This window comes from Sparus aurata, chromosome 6, assembly GCF_900880675.1.
Source record: "Sparus aurata chromosome 6, fSpaAur1.1, whole genome shotgun sequence".
Taxonomy (NCBI): domain Eukaryota; kingdom Metazoa; phylum Chordata; class Actinopteri; order Spariformes; family Sparidae; genus Sparus; species Sparus aurata.
The window spans coordinates 23,014,941-23,031,244 of record NC_044192.1 but is presented as its reverse complement, the minus strand read 5'-3'; the positions used below and the strand labels follow the sequence as shown (position 1 = coordinate 23,031,244).

Genomic DNA, 16,304 nt, shown 5'->3' with positions numbered 1-16,304 from the left:
ATATCTATGCATATGTAAGGATAATATTCTTAGTAAAGCTTGCAAGTAAAGACCTCTGTCTTCATTTAAAACAATGTGAGAATGTGCACAAAGTATATTATACTAATTTGTGAATTCATGTAAAAGTCCAGATGCACAATGATGACCTTGTTAAGTCTAGTGTGTAAGGTTGTACAAAAGGTTCAATAATGAAAAAAGCAGAGTCAGATTTGTGCAAACTCTGGATTTCCTTGTTCATACATTTTAATTGTGTTTTAGCAACAGTAAAGGCTGAAATGCCCCATGTGTCATTATACAAATTATTAAAAAATCCTCCACAGTGCAAACATATATTCAACAGCACATTTTAAAATACAATGTTTTACATAACATATAAACTGGATCCAGTTGAAAAAAAAACACAAATCCAGAAGGCCCAGAGAGAGAACATATACTCTGTTATTTGACTGAAAGGACTAAAAAGAAATGTAATTAGTTATGTTTTAGAGCAGCTGAGGAGCAGAACCTGGTTGAAAATCTGCAATTTGTTCTGACACATTGGAAAAGTTCAGACTGTCGTAAGAAAATCTGAAGGCTGCTCCACACAGCTTCTCCTGTGAGTAAAATACTCCTTTTGCAATTTGCCCCAAGTGTACAACTCGTTTCATTTTTAGCTGAAGCACAGTGCCTCCTGCAGGATAGTAATATAAAGGTTCATAAGACTTTTATATTGAAGGACCTTCACTTCTTTATGACTATTCAGGTGTAGTGATGAGCTAAAGACTCAGTAACAGTCAAAGTAATAAACTGCACATTGTCTGCTCTGTAGTATTTTAACAGCAGGGGACTTTCCAGTAATTGTAATACCTGTGATAACGTAGCGCAGTACACTGATGATGTTTTCATCCCTGAGAGAGGACGAGTATTCTCACTTGAGTTCTGTTTTCTTTTCTTTAATTTACCATTTAGATTGCAGCAATGTGTACAACTATATAAAAAAGATGTATTCTCCACCAGCATCCTAAAATCTTCTGCTGGTGTTCACTCTCAGGCATGAGATATTTTGGTCCATTCAGAAAAAATACACATAATGATTGTTTTGCTTGATGCACAAGAGCACTGCCTGTCATTAGAAAGCACTTAAAGTGCTGCATAATGTAAACTGGTTATCTGATGTGCCACTGTTGCTGCATATAATTAGAAAGAGATGATGTCCAGAGATGTGATGATTCAATTTAATAGAGGCCCATCTTCTAGTATAATCATGAGTCATATAAAAGCTGTATTAGATATTTTTACAGTATATAATTAAAATGTAAAAAAAAAAAAAAAAAAAAAATCAAACATTTCTAAACTTAAAGGCAGTTATTGCATATCTATTATGCATTTGTGCATCTCCTATAACACTATAAAATCAGGCAAAGCTATATTTTTGATCTACATTTAAACAAAAAGAAAAGAAAACTGACTGAAAGTTGTCAAAAGTGGATAGACGTGACAATGTGAGATGTTTCTATGAGTCAGAGTCCTCCTCCTCCTCCTCATAGTAGCGGTTCCTCTTGATGATATCCTCTGCGCTCAGCTCCTCTGCATCACTTCCTTCTTTCTCCTCCTCCCAGAAGCCCACATCCTGCGAGGAGCGGTTCTGTTTTGGCTGTAAAGGTGGAGAGGGTGACGGTGAAACATCTGTGGAGATGCTTCTGAGAGAGCCCTCTTCTGCTGCCGTCTTGTCTGCTGCTGCCTCTCCTCTCCGTGCTTGCTCAATTTGTTCTTCCTGAGTCTCCACGTCTTCCTCTGAGATGGCCTCACTTTGTATTTGAGGCTCTTTCTTTTCCTGTTTCACCTGCTGAGGCTCTGGCTTGTTTTCCTTAGGCGACTCTTCCGATGGGTTCTTTTCTTCGAAAGATTTTCTCCAGTCCATCAGGGCTTTGAGAGGGCGACGAGGTCCTCTGGGTTCCTGACTGGTTGCGGGGCTGGGTTTAACTGCGACTGTGAAAGGTCGAATGCGTTCCCTGAGAGAAGAGCTCCTCCTCAGGCTTACCAGTTCAGCCCGGTCTGAGCTCTGGAAGGCTGATGGTGCATCATCCTCTGGGGGCCACTTGGCTCTCCAGGGTCGGCTTGAAGGAGCTCCCTCTGTGCCTGGACTGACCACTGTGGTCTCAGAGCGGCCTTCGCCACCAGGAGGAGGCCAGGCCACCCTCAGCCTGCGTGTCTCAGCCGGCCTCTCTATAGACTGGAGTTTCTCGCCGGAGCTTGTTTTCGTCTGCACGCGAGTCTCCAGCATGGCGGTCATATCTGTGACCTTCACCTGTGGAGATGTTTCCTCAGCTGGGGTTGACTGTTTCTCTGTGATACTCTCAGCTGAACGTGGCACTGCTGCTGGTTGTTCTTTTGACTTCACCGCATCCTCACCTTCCTCTTCATCGGCTCGTGGCTCCCAAAGTTCCTTATGAGGGCGATGGCCAAATCCCTCATCATAGTTGCCTTTAGACTTAAACAGCTGGCTGAAATGGGGTTTGCAGTAGACGTTACCATGCAGAGAGGCGAAGTTCCCCAGACTGAAAACAGAGAACAGCAAAGGTGATATTTTACTTGCTTGCTTTTTGTTTGAGGCAATGTCAGCCATGGAGGAAATATCTAAATCATATTTACTGGTGACATTAAAAGACATGTAGGAAAACCAGAATTAAAAGAAAATTCAGGAAATTTGCAACAATGTGATTCTAACCTGAGATTTGTGCCGCAGTGAACACATCGGAAGCAGCTTTTGTGGTAGACATGTTTAAGAGCCACCAGTCTCTCCAGCGGGTACACAGTCTTCAGACAGGCGATGCATTTCTCCATCACCGGTGGGCAGAACTTCTGAAACACACAAGAACAGTCACATATATCCATAATCAACCAGGGTTGAAATTGGATTTCTTCTGGTGATTTTTGCATGTCTCCTGCTTGTTGTGATGACTGACTCACCCTCGTTGCTTTGGGCTGCTCGCCGTTCTCCCCTGAAACAGACAAAACACACAAAACTTAAGAAGCCAATTGAAAAGGAAAATCAGACCAGTGTCTAATTCTGAATGCCAGTGTTCTCTTTCACATTTGATATTACAGCTAATACTGTATCAATAACATTTATGTGTGAATGTGTCCTTGCCACTCAGACTCACCATTGCACTCGGGTGCAGATGTTTTTGCAGCAGGCAGGTCTGAGGCCAGACCCTGAAGGAAACACAAAGTGAAAGATGAAATGAAAACAAACACTCAAAGTTTAAATACATATGAGCTGCTAAGTATTTCCCTTCTTTCTTTTGAAGGTAGGAAGGAATACATTTAAGAAACAGGAAGGCAAGAAACAATGTATGTACAGTAACATTCATGGGTCGAGACAAAGACTCATAAATCACCATAAACACAATGTCGTCTCCTTCATGACTTTATGAGAACTCTACACGCACGCACACACTAAATAGTAAAGAAAATAAAAATGTTTCACCACAGAAAAGTTTAGCATTTCATTCTTATTTCAGAGAAATTACATATATGGAGTTATCTGATTGGATCATGTTATTGATTCAGCTCCTATCGTATGAACTCACAGCACGAGTGTTGCCTTGCTTGGAAACAGCAGCCTGGTACTTCTTCATCTTCTCCTTCGTGGATGTCGACTCCAACACTCTGTCAGACACTGACAGACCTACGGCAGAGGAGATAAACATATTCAATGTTTTGACCTTAAACTCACATGAAAATTGTGGTTGCATTTCACCTAAACAACAAATGATCACTCTTCAGTTTAAAAGTACTATTCATGATCTAGATCTACAAACTACTGTCTCCCCTGAAACAACATTACCCACCAACAAACATGCATAGCACTACGGTGCAATATAAGTACGTTTTAAGGTAAAGATTTGATTACAGTTTTGGGCTTAAAGGTTAAGAGACACTTATTATTTCTATGGTATCATCTCCAGTGATATGTACAGAACCTTAACCTTAATTCTTCAAAGGGTCTTGTGTATGTGTGTGTGTTTTGCCTTTACCCCCATGTTGGTCCATGTCCTCTGATGAAGTACTGCGCAGTGTTTTCCTGTCACCCTGAAGAAGTAAAAGGATTCAAGCATTCAGAGATCCAGTTGACACAATGTGCTGCTCTACCCGTTTCCTCTCCTGACTTTGGTTGTTTACCAACTCTACATCTTTACTACTTTCCTCTCTTTCAGCCAAACCAAACATTACTTTACATCTGGCATTCTCATAAAACACAGACCCTTTGGATTTAGGTTACTATATCAGATTTTTTGGTGGACATGTTTTAACCAGAATACCATAAGAGATTTCTGATGCAATAAAGCAGACCTGTGTTTACTCGTCAGTGTTTACTTCAAGGCCTTTGAATTTTCCCGTGATGTACAGAACTTTTACATTGTAAAAGTGCTTAAGGTTGTGTGAGATTTAATACTGTGGGCTACTATTTTAGACTTTGTCAACTAGTGTAAGGAGTGAGAGAGAGAGTCTGAAATGATTTCTGAGACAAAGATTACTGGTAAATACAAATTTCCCACCCTGTATGTGAGGCACCGTCTGTCCCCTTGCCTGAATCACAGATGGACATCACAAATCATGAGGACTGGTGTACAAGCATCCCACACAGGTCAGCACTTTGACTCCTCAGTGTAAAACAGGTAGAAGATGTGAAGTGTTTGTGTCCTAGTAACACTATCAAAATAACCAGATTTACTAATTGACATGAAATATGTTGTGTGTTTCAGATATTGTCCTGAGTTAAGTATGACCGATGTGCAGCTTTAAATATATAGCCTTCCGGGACACTATACCTGAATCCTGGCTCCTTATTCCACCTCCCTGCCTTTGACACAGTTTCATAACTACAAACGCTAAACTAAAACTAAATTACAGACTCTGTCTCAAGCAACACTGCACCACAGACAGAAAAATGACAGGAATCTGCAAGGACAGCCACCAACATGCCTTTGAAATGCAGCACAGAGAACCAAAGAGATACTCTATTGCACTTAACAAAAAGAATGAGCTTTGTGTGTGTGTGTGTGTGTGTGTGTGTGTGTGTCCACGTGTCACCAATACTAATGTGTAAAGCAGACGGTTATCCTGCACACACACACACACACACACACACACACACACACACACACACACTCACGAATGGAAACACACACACACACACGAGTGGAAAAAGAGCTTTAGCCAATTAAAATAGCTCCTTTCTTCAGGCTGCTTCACTGAGGAGTCCTGTTGTGCCACCATCGTTCTCAGCCACGTAAATCCAAACACCAACTGGATTGTAAAACACTAGGAGGGCACGCCTGCTTTAACCTACAGTAAGGAGATAAACCAACCTTTTCCGACCAGTATTCACAGAATACGTGTTATAATTTGTGTTACTTCTTCTTTCCTAATGGTGAGGTCATGCTCTTAGTCATGCTATGAAGTATTTTTAAGAGGCTTCAGCTTTCAGAGCTGGAGAGTCATGACACTGTTGAGTGTGCCAGAGTGAAAATCCAGTGAAATGTAAAAGACAGCTAACACTGATTTGTGCTATTTAGGTGATGACTGCTGCGAGGACATGGAACTGCACAATATGACATAAACAGGAAAACTTAAGACCAAAAACTAAAGTCTGGGACTGTTTGAAATCCAAGATACACAGTGTGGTTAATGTAAAGTGAGATAAAGACTCCTCAGAGGTGATTCTCTGAAGTATGAAACAGCCCTGGGTCAGGAATGTCCCTGCATTCCTCTGCTGGAAGGTGAAGAGTGGAGGGCTTGTTGTTTTGAGCTCAGAGGGGGAGAGTGAAAGGAAGGACAGAAACAGGGTGGGGAAAAAAATCCAGGTGGAATGAGGGGATGAAGGTAGAAACACAACAATGCTTAGCACTGAGTATTTCTGCACAGACAGCAACATGTTTTAAGTGGTAGGTGGTATTGTGCATGGAGAAGTTATCACTGTGGTCAGTAACTGTTACTTCTTATCTCTCTTTTACATGCATACACAAATGACACAGCCCCATACTCATAATAGAAATATCACTACTACATATTCCTTTCTGTTTAGTTTAGTAAATGTAATTGGTGATTGGTGGTGCAGCAACAAGCCTTGTGAATTATGATCTTAGTGGTTAAGAGTTCCTCAAAAATGAATGAATTCTGGTCTCTTTGCAGCTTCAGGCAACATACAGTTGGCTGCGTGTGAAAGCATTCTGCCTTTTGACCTCCATCAGTACAGTCAATCATCAACACTGTGGTTCTAGTTATTGCCTGAGAAACATGGCCAATAGATGCACAGCTGTCACAGCTGTTAATAAGAAGAGATTAATGTCTACGCCTCGTTCATGCAACAAATATGATCTCAATTAATGTGGGAAGTATGCCCAAACTAACAAATTACATTTCAGTTCTGTAGAAACTTAAATAATGTAAGTTTAATGTATCGAGGGGTGTCAGAACTTGTTCAAGAGTCCAGTGCTGTTTTTCAACTGCAGGGTACAGCTCGACTTGACCCTTCTCACTTTTTGTGCCAGGTACTTTTCTCTACTTCCTTTTCCACCTCAGAAAAAAACCCCTTCAAGGTAGGCGGAAATCTTTTGTGGCAGTCGAATAACAATAGACGAGAGCTCTGCTTTAGTCATTTGAAGCTGCAGCATTTATTCACTGACACACTGCAATGTATAGTGATGTTACAAATCTGGAATTACTAAGGACCTCAGTACAATACCTTGAAAAGTACTGACATTTTATCCCATTTTTGATTTAAAATTGACAAAACATTGAGAGCATAAAATAAAAAGACATGACAATGAGATCTGACTTTTCTTACAAGTCGAGTCGAGTCGTACCATGCAGTTAAAAAACATTGTGTCGCAAATGTATTGGGCATGTGCTCCTCTCCAGTGAACCTGTCAATACCTACCTTGCCGATGGCATCCTCTCCCCTCTCAAACTTCATCTTCAGGTTGTTCAGTGGCACTCTGGGTTTTTCATAAGAGGCACAGGGGCTGGTTGGAACTTGCTCTTCCAGCTTTTCAGGTCTTTCACTGTGTGTCAGCTCATCCCTCTCCATCCCTCTCTGTTCTTCTCCTTGGGATGTGTTTGAGGACTTCCGGACACGACTGGCTGTAAGTTGACCTCCCTGAGTGGTCAGTGGGCCGGGGCTCTTTAGTGCAGCAGGGTGCTCTGCGATAGGAGCAGGCCTGGACAGAGCAGGAGGTCGAGAGCGAGAGCTGGACTGGCTGGGAGGTGGCACGGTTTTTGCCGGATCAATGTTGCCTGCCTGCTCCCAGCGCTTCTTGAGAGCACTCAGGTTGGCTGACCGCAGGGAGGGTGCTGCACTCTCAGACGTCTGTGAGAGAGAGAAAAAGAAAGAAAAAATGTCGATCAACAAAACCATCAGGAGGAAGTCCGTCTTTCTCACGGACTCAAGAGCATATGCAGCATAAACATATAGCTTAAACCCTCATTCAACACAATGGGATAAAGGAAATGCCAGATTCTGAAATTGGCTTCACTGACAGAGGAGGAGAACAGCTGTTCGAAGCTGATCCAGGAAATAGATGTTTTGCTGCGGCTGCTCAAGGCAACAACTGGCTCAAGATGGAGAGCTGCATTCCCTTCCACAATACAACATCACCTTTCCGAAAAACAGCACTAAGAGGGGCTTTGTTCACTACTCGGTCATTCATGTCAACTAAAACATGTCGAACAGCAAACAGCACAACAGAACAACAGGAGGCACACTACTGCAGTGTGACCTCCGGGAACTTCCTTAATTATAAAAGAGGAATGACACGTTGAAGAAAGAGGACGTGGACGAGTGAATAAATCACGCTCGTATAAGTTAACTAATCAACTAATAAATCTTAAAAAAAAACAATGTGAGTTTCTATGAGCGAGCTTCCCAGCTGAGGTCGGTGAGTAGGAAACATTTAAACACTCTATTATAATCTATTATACACTATATTATAAATTTAAATAAGGGCTGATTACAGATGACAAACAAACAAAGCATGTTTTGAAATCCGAAAAGACTTAACTGCTTTAGCGTACTTTATAAGCACATCAAATGAAACTGCTAGATCGACAAATAAGTTATACGAACACGCAAACACATAAAGAAAGAAAGGAAAGTAGAGAGAAATGAGAACATGATAATATGGACTCAAACAAAAGGGACAAACCCCCCAAAGTGGACAAAAAACAGACATACAATTACTGTCTTTGTGAGGCAAATCCAGAGTGAACAGGAAGAACCGGACAGTGACAGGATTGTTCCCCTTTTTTAAGCAAAAAGACAGAAAACCAAAAAAAAATTAATTTGCTGGAGTTGTAAGCAAAACCAAACAGCAAGGAAAGTGAGAGTCCTTAAGTTGGTCCTTCTCTACCGGTCAGCGTGCTGAGAGACAGCGAGAGGCACAGCTCTCCCAGATGTTAGCAGCGAGACAAAATCTGCTCCTAAGAGTAAGTCCAACCCCTTTAACACCAGCAAAGTGACCAAGAGAGGGAGAGAGAGTCAGAATAGCCAGGAAACCAGAGCAGGAAATGATACATTCAGGGAAAAGTTAACTCTTTGTTCACTGTTTCAGCTTTGACATTTTTCCATCTTCAGTGATTGCGGAGACATTAGTAGTTCAACTACGTACGTTATATCTCCAGCCTTCTATCACAGCAAATAAAGAACAAGATCTACACGTGGGATTCTTTTAAATGTCCCCAGGGTGCAGCTCAGTAAGAATGCCTTTTTCTTCTATGCACCCAGGGCAGGGAATGAGCTGCAAATGACCATTATCTTAGAAGCATTGTCTTCATTGAACACCTTTAAAGGTCTTTTACAGACGGCCCTGAGGGAAACCCTTTTGCTGTTTTACATAATCTGTGACTTGGGGTTGGAATGTGTATGCCTCTCTTCTTTTACCATTTACCTCATGTTGCTTTTATATATTGAATGTGTTCCATCATGTGAATTAGTTTTTTCATGTTATTGTTTTTTTTATTTTATTATTATGCTGTAATCTCGACCAGGGCTGCCTGTAAGAAGAGATCCTGTATCTCAATGAGACTTTCCTAAAGAAAAAACAATGTGAACATTAATACTGTCAAAAAATCTGTCTCCATAGATCTTATCTTCAAAGAACAGTTCTAGGTAAGGCAAAAGTGGCAGATAATATGGAAATGAAACTAACTTGACTGCTGTATGTGGTAAGGAAGGCATATCAGCCCAAATAGTATATTACACATTGTAAAAGTCTGAATGCTCCTCTACAAATCATTAATGGATAATGATGTTTTCATTTTTTTCACATATTCCTCACTGAACTGAACTCCTCTGTTCGGATTTTGGAAGAATGAGTACAGTTAGTTCAACTGTTCATGAGGCCAACGAGTACAGCTGCACCCGCTGATACAATCAGGTGAATTCTGAGACAGTCAAGCCTGTTTGCAGATTCTGAAGGAGGAATATTCACCATGAAAACAGTACACCTCCGATGTTAAGACAGCTTATAGGAATTCCGGTGGTATTACTACATCATTTACTACATAAAAGGAAAATATTAGTCAATGATGTGAACAAATTTCACAGATTCTAACCACGATTATTTATCATTTAATAGTGGATCTGATTATATTTTAATTTAATCGGATATTTTCTAACAAGAACGGCACTAGATTTATCTCTTCCTCATCATTGTATTGAGGTTTGCCCCTCAAAGATCTCTTCAGTATTAATAAAGGTTAAATAAATGAATAAAAAGATAACAATAAACAGAGAAAAGAAAAGCAGCAAGTCTGAGAAGCTGCAACCAAAACGCATACATTTGTGTAATTTATCTAATGGACTAACTGTGGTGCCCCCTTCCCCCAACTCCCCCCCTCCCTCTCTCTCACACACACACACACACACACACACACACACACACACACACACACACACACACACACACACACACACACACACACACACACACACACACACACACACACACACAGAGAGAGAGACAGACAGATGGTTATTTACCCGGCGCATTCAAACTTGCCTAAGACACATCAGGATACGAACATTATCCATAACAGTTTTAACTAGACCTCTGCAACCCTATAATAGTGACACATATAAATGATTCCGGAAAATCATAATAAACAATGATGAATCACGCCAGAAATATACATTTGTGTAAAGAAGAAAACATCAATCTATAGCTGTGTGTTTGACAGAAACTAGGATTCAGAGCATCGTCTGTTCACTGCATGTATGGAAAAGATGCAGGAGAGCTGCTTTAACACACAGAACATTCATATCCCATTTGGTCAGAAGTAAAAAGAACAAAGCCTACTTGTCACTGTCATTACCAATCAGATCAATTAACAGACTATAGAAGCTCACATGCTTAAAGCACCTGCTTCACACACTCACACAGGTAAACAGCCACCACATTACATCTAGCAGCTACATGCACAGCCACATTACCTTATAGTTCTTCATGGTATTAGCCGATCAGTTAACTCATTTAATCTCAGTCCTGCTTTGTTTATCTGTCTTTCACACTGACAAAGCAGCTACACACAGAGCATCGCAAGGGGGATTACACTGGAGTAGGATTATGGGTTTGATAGCCTGCCCATCGCAACAAGTGGCCAATGAGAGGTCAGCTAAACAAGACATTTGGCCCAGACAGTGTGTTGGCATGGTGAGCGTGTGTGTGTGTGTGTGTGTGTGTGTGTGTGTGTGTGTGTTCAACCCCACCAGCAGCTACTGAGCAAATGAAGCAAGTGTACACACATTTCATCTTGGAGATGCTTATCAAAACAACGTAAACAAGATGCATTGATCGTTGATTTAAGATTGCATTACAGATCATTGCATTAACTCCATTAATTGTCTCTAAATTAAAATAAGAATATATAAAATATGTATTACCTTTTTCTTTTCTGCACTTGATTCCTCAGCAGCTTTCTGGTACCTGGGAGAGATAGAAACAACACTGACCTCTGCTGACTCAAAACAAAATCTTTTTTTCTCACATCTGGGACATTTTTCTGTTAAAAAGTCTCACAAAATGTTCTGCAACAGTACACTGTGAAAACATTTTTATTAGTGTAGAATTTTTAGAGGTTGTTGAAATGTTTTCACCTTGTGACTCTGTGTGTGTGTGTGGGTCGTGTGTGTGTTCTTTAGAAAAATGTGGTCCTGGAGACACCTAGTGCCAAGTGCCAAAGAGGCAGTTTTGAGTATTTTTGCCACGGTTTTATGTTTGTCTCTTTCCATCTGTCTATGGAGAGATTCTTGCCAGCGCGATAGCATCACAACTATACAAAATACTCAGGAAATTTGACAAGTGTGTAGTTAAGATCAAAATGAAGGCAGAGTTTGAAGACACGCACAGTCTAAGCAAGAGGGCCACCATACTCCTGGCCCACATTCATTTTAATGCAGTCACAAACATTTTTCAGGTTTCTTGCTGAGATCAAAATGAAAGCCCAGTTTGAAGGAAAGTGTGATTAGACCCATTATGTAATAATGTTATTATGACTAGTCACGGGCTAGAATTTGAACATGCTGGCAGGCATTGTGGCTGGATTGTCTCTCGTTTGATTTTTCATTATTTGGTATTTGATTTTTGTTTAGTTACATTAGGGGGTGATACTTTTTAATTAAATGGCAAATTGATTTAAACTGGCATTCTGTAAGACAAAATAATATTATATTATATATATATTATTAATATTATTTTTTAACATAGGTTTTCAATGTCATCGTCAAATAAGTGAAAATGGTAATCACTTTTTTAAGGCTGCAGAAATGAAATGCACAGGCAGACTCAGCAACAGTCTGAACTAGTCCATTGTAGTCCTAAATGGAGCGCTTACATTTTGTACTTTAGCATAAAATAAGTCAAAAGCACTGACAAAACAGTTAATATCATTAATAACTTGCGACCATCATGTGATGGAATCACACCAGCTTCAATGCCCATCAACATGTTCATGATCTGCTCCATGTCTACTAAGTAACCATTACCAGATTATTGCATTAGAACTCAGTACTAATGGGTTGGACCAAACCCATTGTCAACCTTGGCCTTCATTTTGATCTGGACTACACAACTGAGAAGTTTTGTGACTGCATCTTACAGTGTTGTGATGCTATCACACTGGCAAATCTGGATAGACAACTTCCAATAGGTGGCCCCAGGAGTACAGCTTGCAATAATGACACACCAGATAAATATTACCAGTTGGTGTTGCGGCTGGTAATAAGATGTAATCATGTGGGCCAAACCAAGCCAGGCGTTACTCACTTGGAGAAGCGTTCAGCTATGGCATTGTTTTTTCCTCTTCCACTCAGTGACAGCTCCTTTGCTGTGACGCGCAAGGACTGTGTCGCCCAGGACCGTCGACTGAATGGGCCACTCTCCATTTCTGGCAGTTATCTCAACACCTGTAAGGAAAACACAACCACAATTAGCGATGTTTACGATACGTATAACAGTATCTGAAATGCCCCGATACTGCCTAAAATGTTGAACGTGTTATCGGCAAGTATGTGACTCTCGATCCAATACTATGAGAATTATTAGTCCAGAGAGGGGACATGGCTACTTCCAAGCACCCCAAGTAGCCAATATTCATACACAGCAAGCAAATTGTGTACCTGCAAGTAAACAAACTTACATTTGTTGACATTTGTGTTTTTTTTATTTTTTTTTATTTTGACTTACTGTAAAACTAGATGGTAAGAGAAAAGTTTAGTTGTCTGTATTTTTTATCTATGTGTATATCTAAGTGTTATTGGGTCAGACCATACAACAAAACTTCCTACAATCAACCATCTCCTTAGGCTGGATCATAGATTTGAATCAAAAACAAGCCATTAAGGCCTCACTGTCCGAAGAAATTCTTCCTTATTTTAACAAGAAAATAAAAATACTAATCTCCACCCTCTTTGGCAAATTTGTTCACCAGTGTACCATCTACAAGTTTTGTGTTTTAGGCAGCTGAGACCACCATTCTGGCAATACTGCATACCAACATCAGACAAGATTTACATAGACAAAACAGTTGTGTTTTAAATGAAAAAAAAAGGCTAAAATATTGCTGGACGTGTTCAGACTGTTCAGAGTGTTGGTGCCAGATTCCAGGTTTATGCATGTAGAGGAACTATCTTCTGTGTGAGATCACTGATTAACAAGATGCTCTACATCAGTTTTCCTCGTTACACTTCACTGCCTGACGTACATACCAAAGAGTGCTCACACATATATGTGCTCATACAGTCAACGTGTTCAAACTTGCAATCAATCTCATACCGCTTGACTGCATGTCAAGATGGAAACACAACTACAAACTGTGAGCACATTGTCATTATGAGAAAGAACTCGCCGAGGGCACACGCAATCTTTCTTTAACTACAACAAACCCACACTTAAATAAAGTGCTGCAGACGGATGACAAGCCTTTGATACACTTTCTGTGCATGGAGAGATATCCTAATGTCAGCCCATGAATCCCTCTGTTAGTGCTCAGACAGTGTGTTTATATCACCACAGCTGATTGACTCAATCATTACCATTTCTCTTACCGTCTGGGCCTTTTCACCCAAGTGCAGCCATTACATCACCACGCAGATGCAAAGCGATACTGGTTTGAGGACTTTGGACTGAAGTGAATTTCAACATCAGGCCCGACATTAAACATTGAAACAGTCAAATGCAATGACTTCTGAATGCATTACCATCAGACTTAACAAATTAGACAAATGCAATAATTTCATATATTACATATTAACGATATGGAATTGTATCTAATTAAAACTACTTTTATTTACTGCCAAGCTTAACAAGATTAGCAAAGAATTAGATACAATGCAAGGCACAAAGGACAGTCCACTTTTATTAGGTCTCTTACCTCTTGAATAGCACAGGGTTGTTTACTGTTGCTACAGGTTTCAAGGCCTGACAGACAAGTTCGTTTACGTTGTGCTATGAACAGTCACTGCTGAATAGGTAAAACAATGTGACTTGATGGCGTTGCTGAAAAGGTTGCTCCTCATTAGTTAACCTCTCCTTTCTATCCTGTTAGTCCTCCTGCAGAATCTCTTAGGGTTGGTGCGTAGATGGAAAAGCAGGGACACGCCCTGGTCAGATCACAGGCCCATCACAGGGATATTAATAAACTCAGGTGGAGTGAGTTTAGAGTCTCCAATACACTTCTTTTGCATATCCTTTAACTGTTTAGGGAAGCCTGAGCAACTGAAGAAACCAGGAAGAGCGTATGAATGAACTCCCGACAAAAATGACGAGGGTTGAGAATCAAGTTCTTGACACTTGAAGCGCACAAAGGGAACAGCAAAGCTGAGCAGAGCTGGCCTTTGAAAACCAATACACAGCAGGAAATGTTGCTGATTTAAATAAAGAATAGGGTGGGGTCATAGCATGTTTTTCCTGTATGTCCAAACAAATTACCTCCTCTACATTCTGACCTCCTTTCACGTTATCTGGTTTGAAAGCCCAAGAGTAAAGACACTAGGTTCTCCTCAAAGTATTGTTTAAGGAGCTGCTATTCAATTTAGACTCTGAAGACAATGCACACACCATTATTTGTGAATACAACTCATTCACGTTTGCATATACCACATGCAACCTGTGCAGGTACTGAATCTGTATTGTGCAATAGCTTACATTAGCCTCTCTGTTAGTAGAGCAGAGAGAGGCACTGAGACGAAGCACCTGAGAATGTGAATAACGTCCCATCCTTTGGACTGTCGAGGAAAACCCGACCTGAGTCCTTCACAAAGAACTCCACAGTCCATCAGCATTAAACAACCTAAACTAATCAAGCACAGACTTGTACAGGCAACCAAGAGAGACGGGGGAGGTATTATTTTTCATGTCGCGTTACAATCTGCTTACATATGGCCAATAACAGGTGATTAATACGTGATTGTTGTTACAAATTGTTACATGTAGCCCCTCTACTAGAAGTATGACTTCATAGGTCAGACATAAAAGCTAAAGGCACAGTCTGCATTATTATTAGTAAGCAGTAAAAGAGAACTATCACATAATAGCCATCTCTTTTTTTGCTGTAGTTTTGCTTTGTGTGAGAACAGGGAACTGTATATCTCCTGGCATTACATCATTCATTTCGTGCAGGCCCATCATATCTCAGAATTCAACATTGACGAAATCATCATTAATCAGAAGTAACAAAGGCAACCGAATGTAAACAAAGCCTTAACAAAGGTGGCCCCTGTTTCAGCAGGTATACACTGCAAGAGGAGCCTTGAAACCATTACAGGCCGTCTGATATATGAGCTTTTGAAATCTGATAACCTAAACACCCTCGTTCAGCTTGGTCTCCATCACTTGCTATCAGTGAAAGGTGGATACTGACCTTTATACCCCAAGCCACCGCCAAACAGTCAGGCTGTCTACAGTATGACTCATGGGGTAATAAGGAGGAGTTGGCATTGCCTCACACACGAACGGCCTAAGACGCAATTAGTGTTATTATAAGACAAAGGCACCAAACATGCTGTTTACGTGTAAATAACTGGGCTGGACCTGAAGAATCAGTACCGACGAGATGTCACAAACATGACATGATAGGTGTTGAAGACTGGCTGATCTAAACATGTCATTAAGAGTACTTGAATGTCAGGTGTGTTACATCTAGACGTCTGGTAAAACATACAGGGAATCTAAAGTGTCACAACTGTCTACACCTTTGTACAGGTAAGTTATGTTCAGTGATGAACATAAAGTGAAAATCTACGCCTACAACACAGCTTTCAGCAGCTGGACTTAGCTTGGTATCGATTATCTCGACCGACTGAGCCTGTACACGAAAAGTATTACAAAAAACCGACTCCTACATCTGAACACTCACTTAACTTCTTGAAGTACAGACTTTCTGTTCTCTCTAAAGCAGCCCCTCGCTCGAGTTATTCCCACCTGTCTCCACGTCCTTGCTGTGAGTCGTGTCTTACCTGTGCGAACTTCCGTTAACACGCTCCTTTACCGAAGCCTCGAGACACCTGACACGTCCTGCTGAAGCTGCGTCACCGCCCGGTGTGTGCGGCCGCCAGAGGTGGCGTGAACACAAAGGTGTCATGGGAGTGGAAGAGCCGGGTCACGTGATTTCATACACCAATGACCTTGGGTATTGCATTACCCCTACCTGGTGCGTTTATGTGTGTGTGGGCGCCCTTGCATACCACCCACCAGAAAAATTCCTGAGAACAAGGGGACGTACTGCCTCTCATGCTTCAAGCTCAAGGAAAACACCTGGAGAGAAAC

General features: G+C 41.0%; 1 protein-coding gene across 6 annotated transcripts; it reads right to left on the bottom strand.

Annotated features, from left to right (window-relative positions):
• Positions 1 to 208: 208 nt before the first annotated feature.
• On the bottom strand, positions 209 to 16,083 carry LOC115584052 (LIM domain and actin-binding protein 1-like). Of its 6 annotated transcripts, none has more exons than XM_030421401.1 (10): positions 15,995 to 16,083; positions 12,306 to 12,445; positions 10,925 to 10,967; positions 6,926 to 7,354; positions 4,020 to 4,074; positions 3,573 to 3,670; positions 3,144 to 3,195; positions 2,950 to 2,981; positions 2,708 to 2,841; positions 209 to 2,537 (listed from the first exon to the last, which is right to left on the bottom strand). In XM_030421401.1, the coding sequence occupies exons 2-10, from the start codon at positions 12,422 to 12,424 to the stop codon at positions 1,493 to 1,495; spliced, it is 2,007 nt and encodes a 668-aa protein (XP_030277261.1). In that variant the 5' UTR covers positions 12,425 to 12,445; positions 15,995 to 16,083; the 3' UTR covers positions 209 to 1,492. The 6 variants fall into 6 exon arrangements, with proteins under 6 accessions (XP_030277261.1, XP_030277265.1, XP_030277262.1 ...); XM_030421405.1 differs by having other exon boundaries at positions 2,708 to 2,838; XM_030421402.1 differs by lacking the exon at positions 15,995 to 16,083 and adding an exon at positions 15,960 to 15,976.
• Between the last annotated feature and the right edge of the window lie 221 nt (positions 16,084 to 16,304).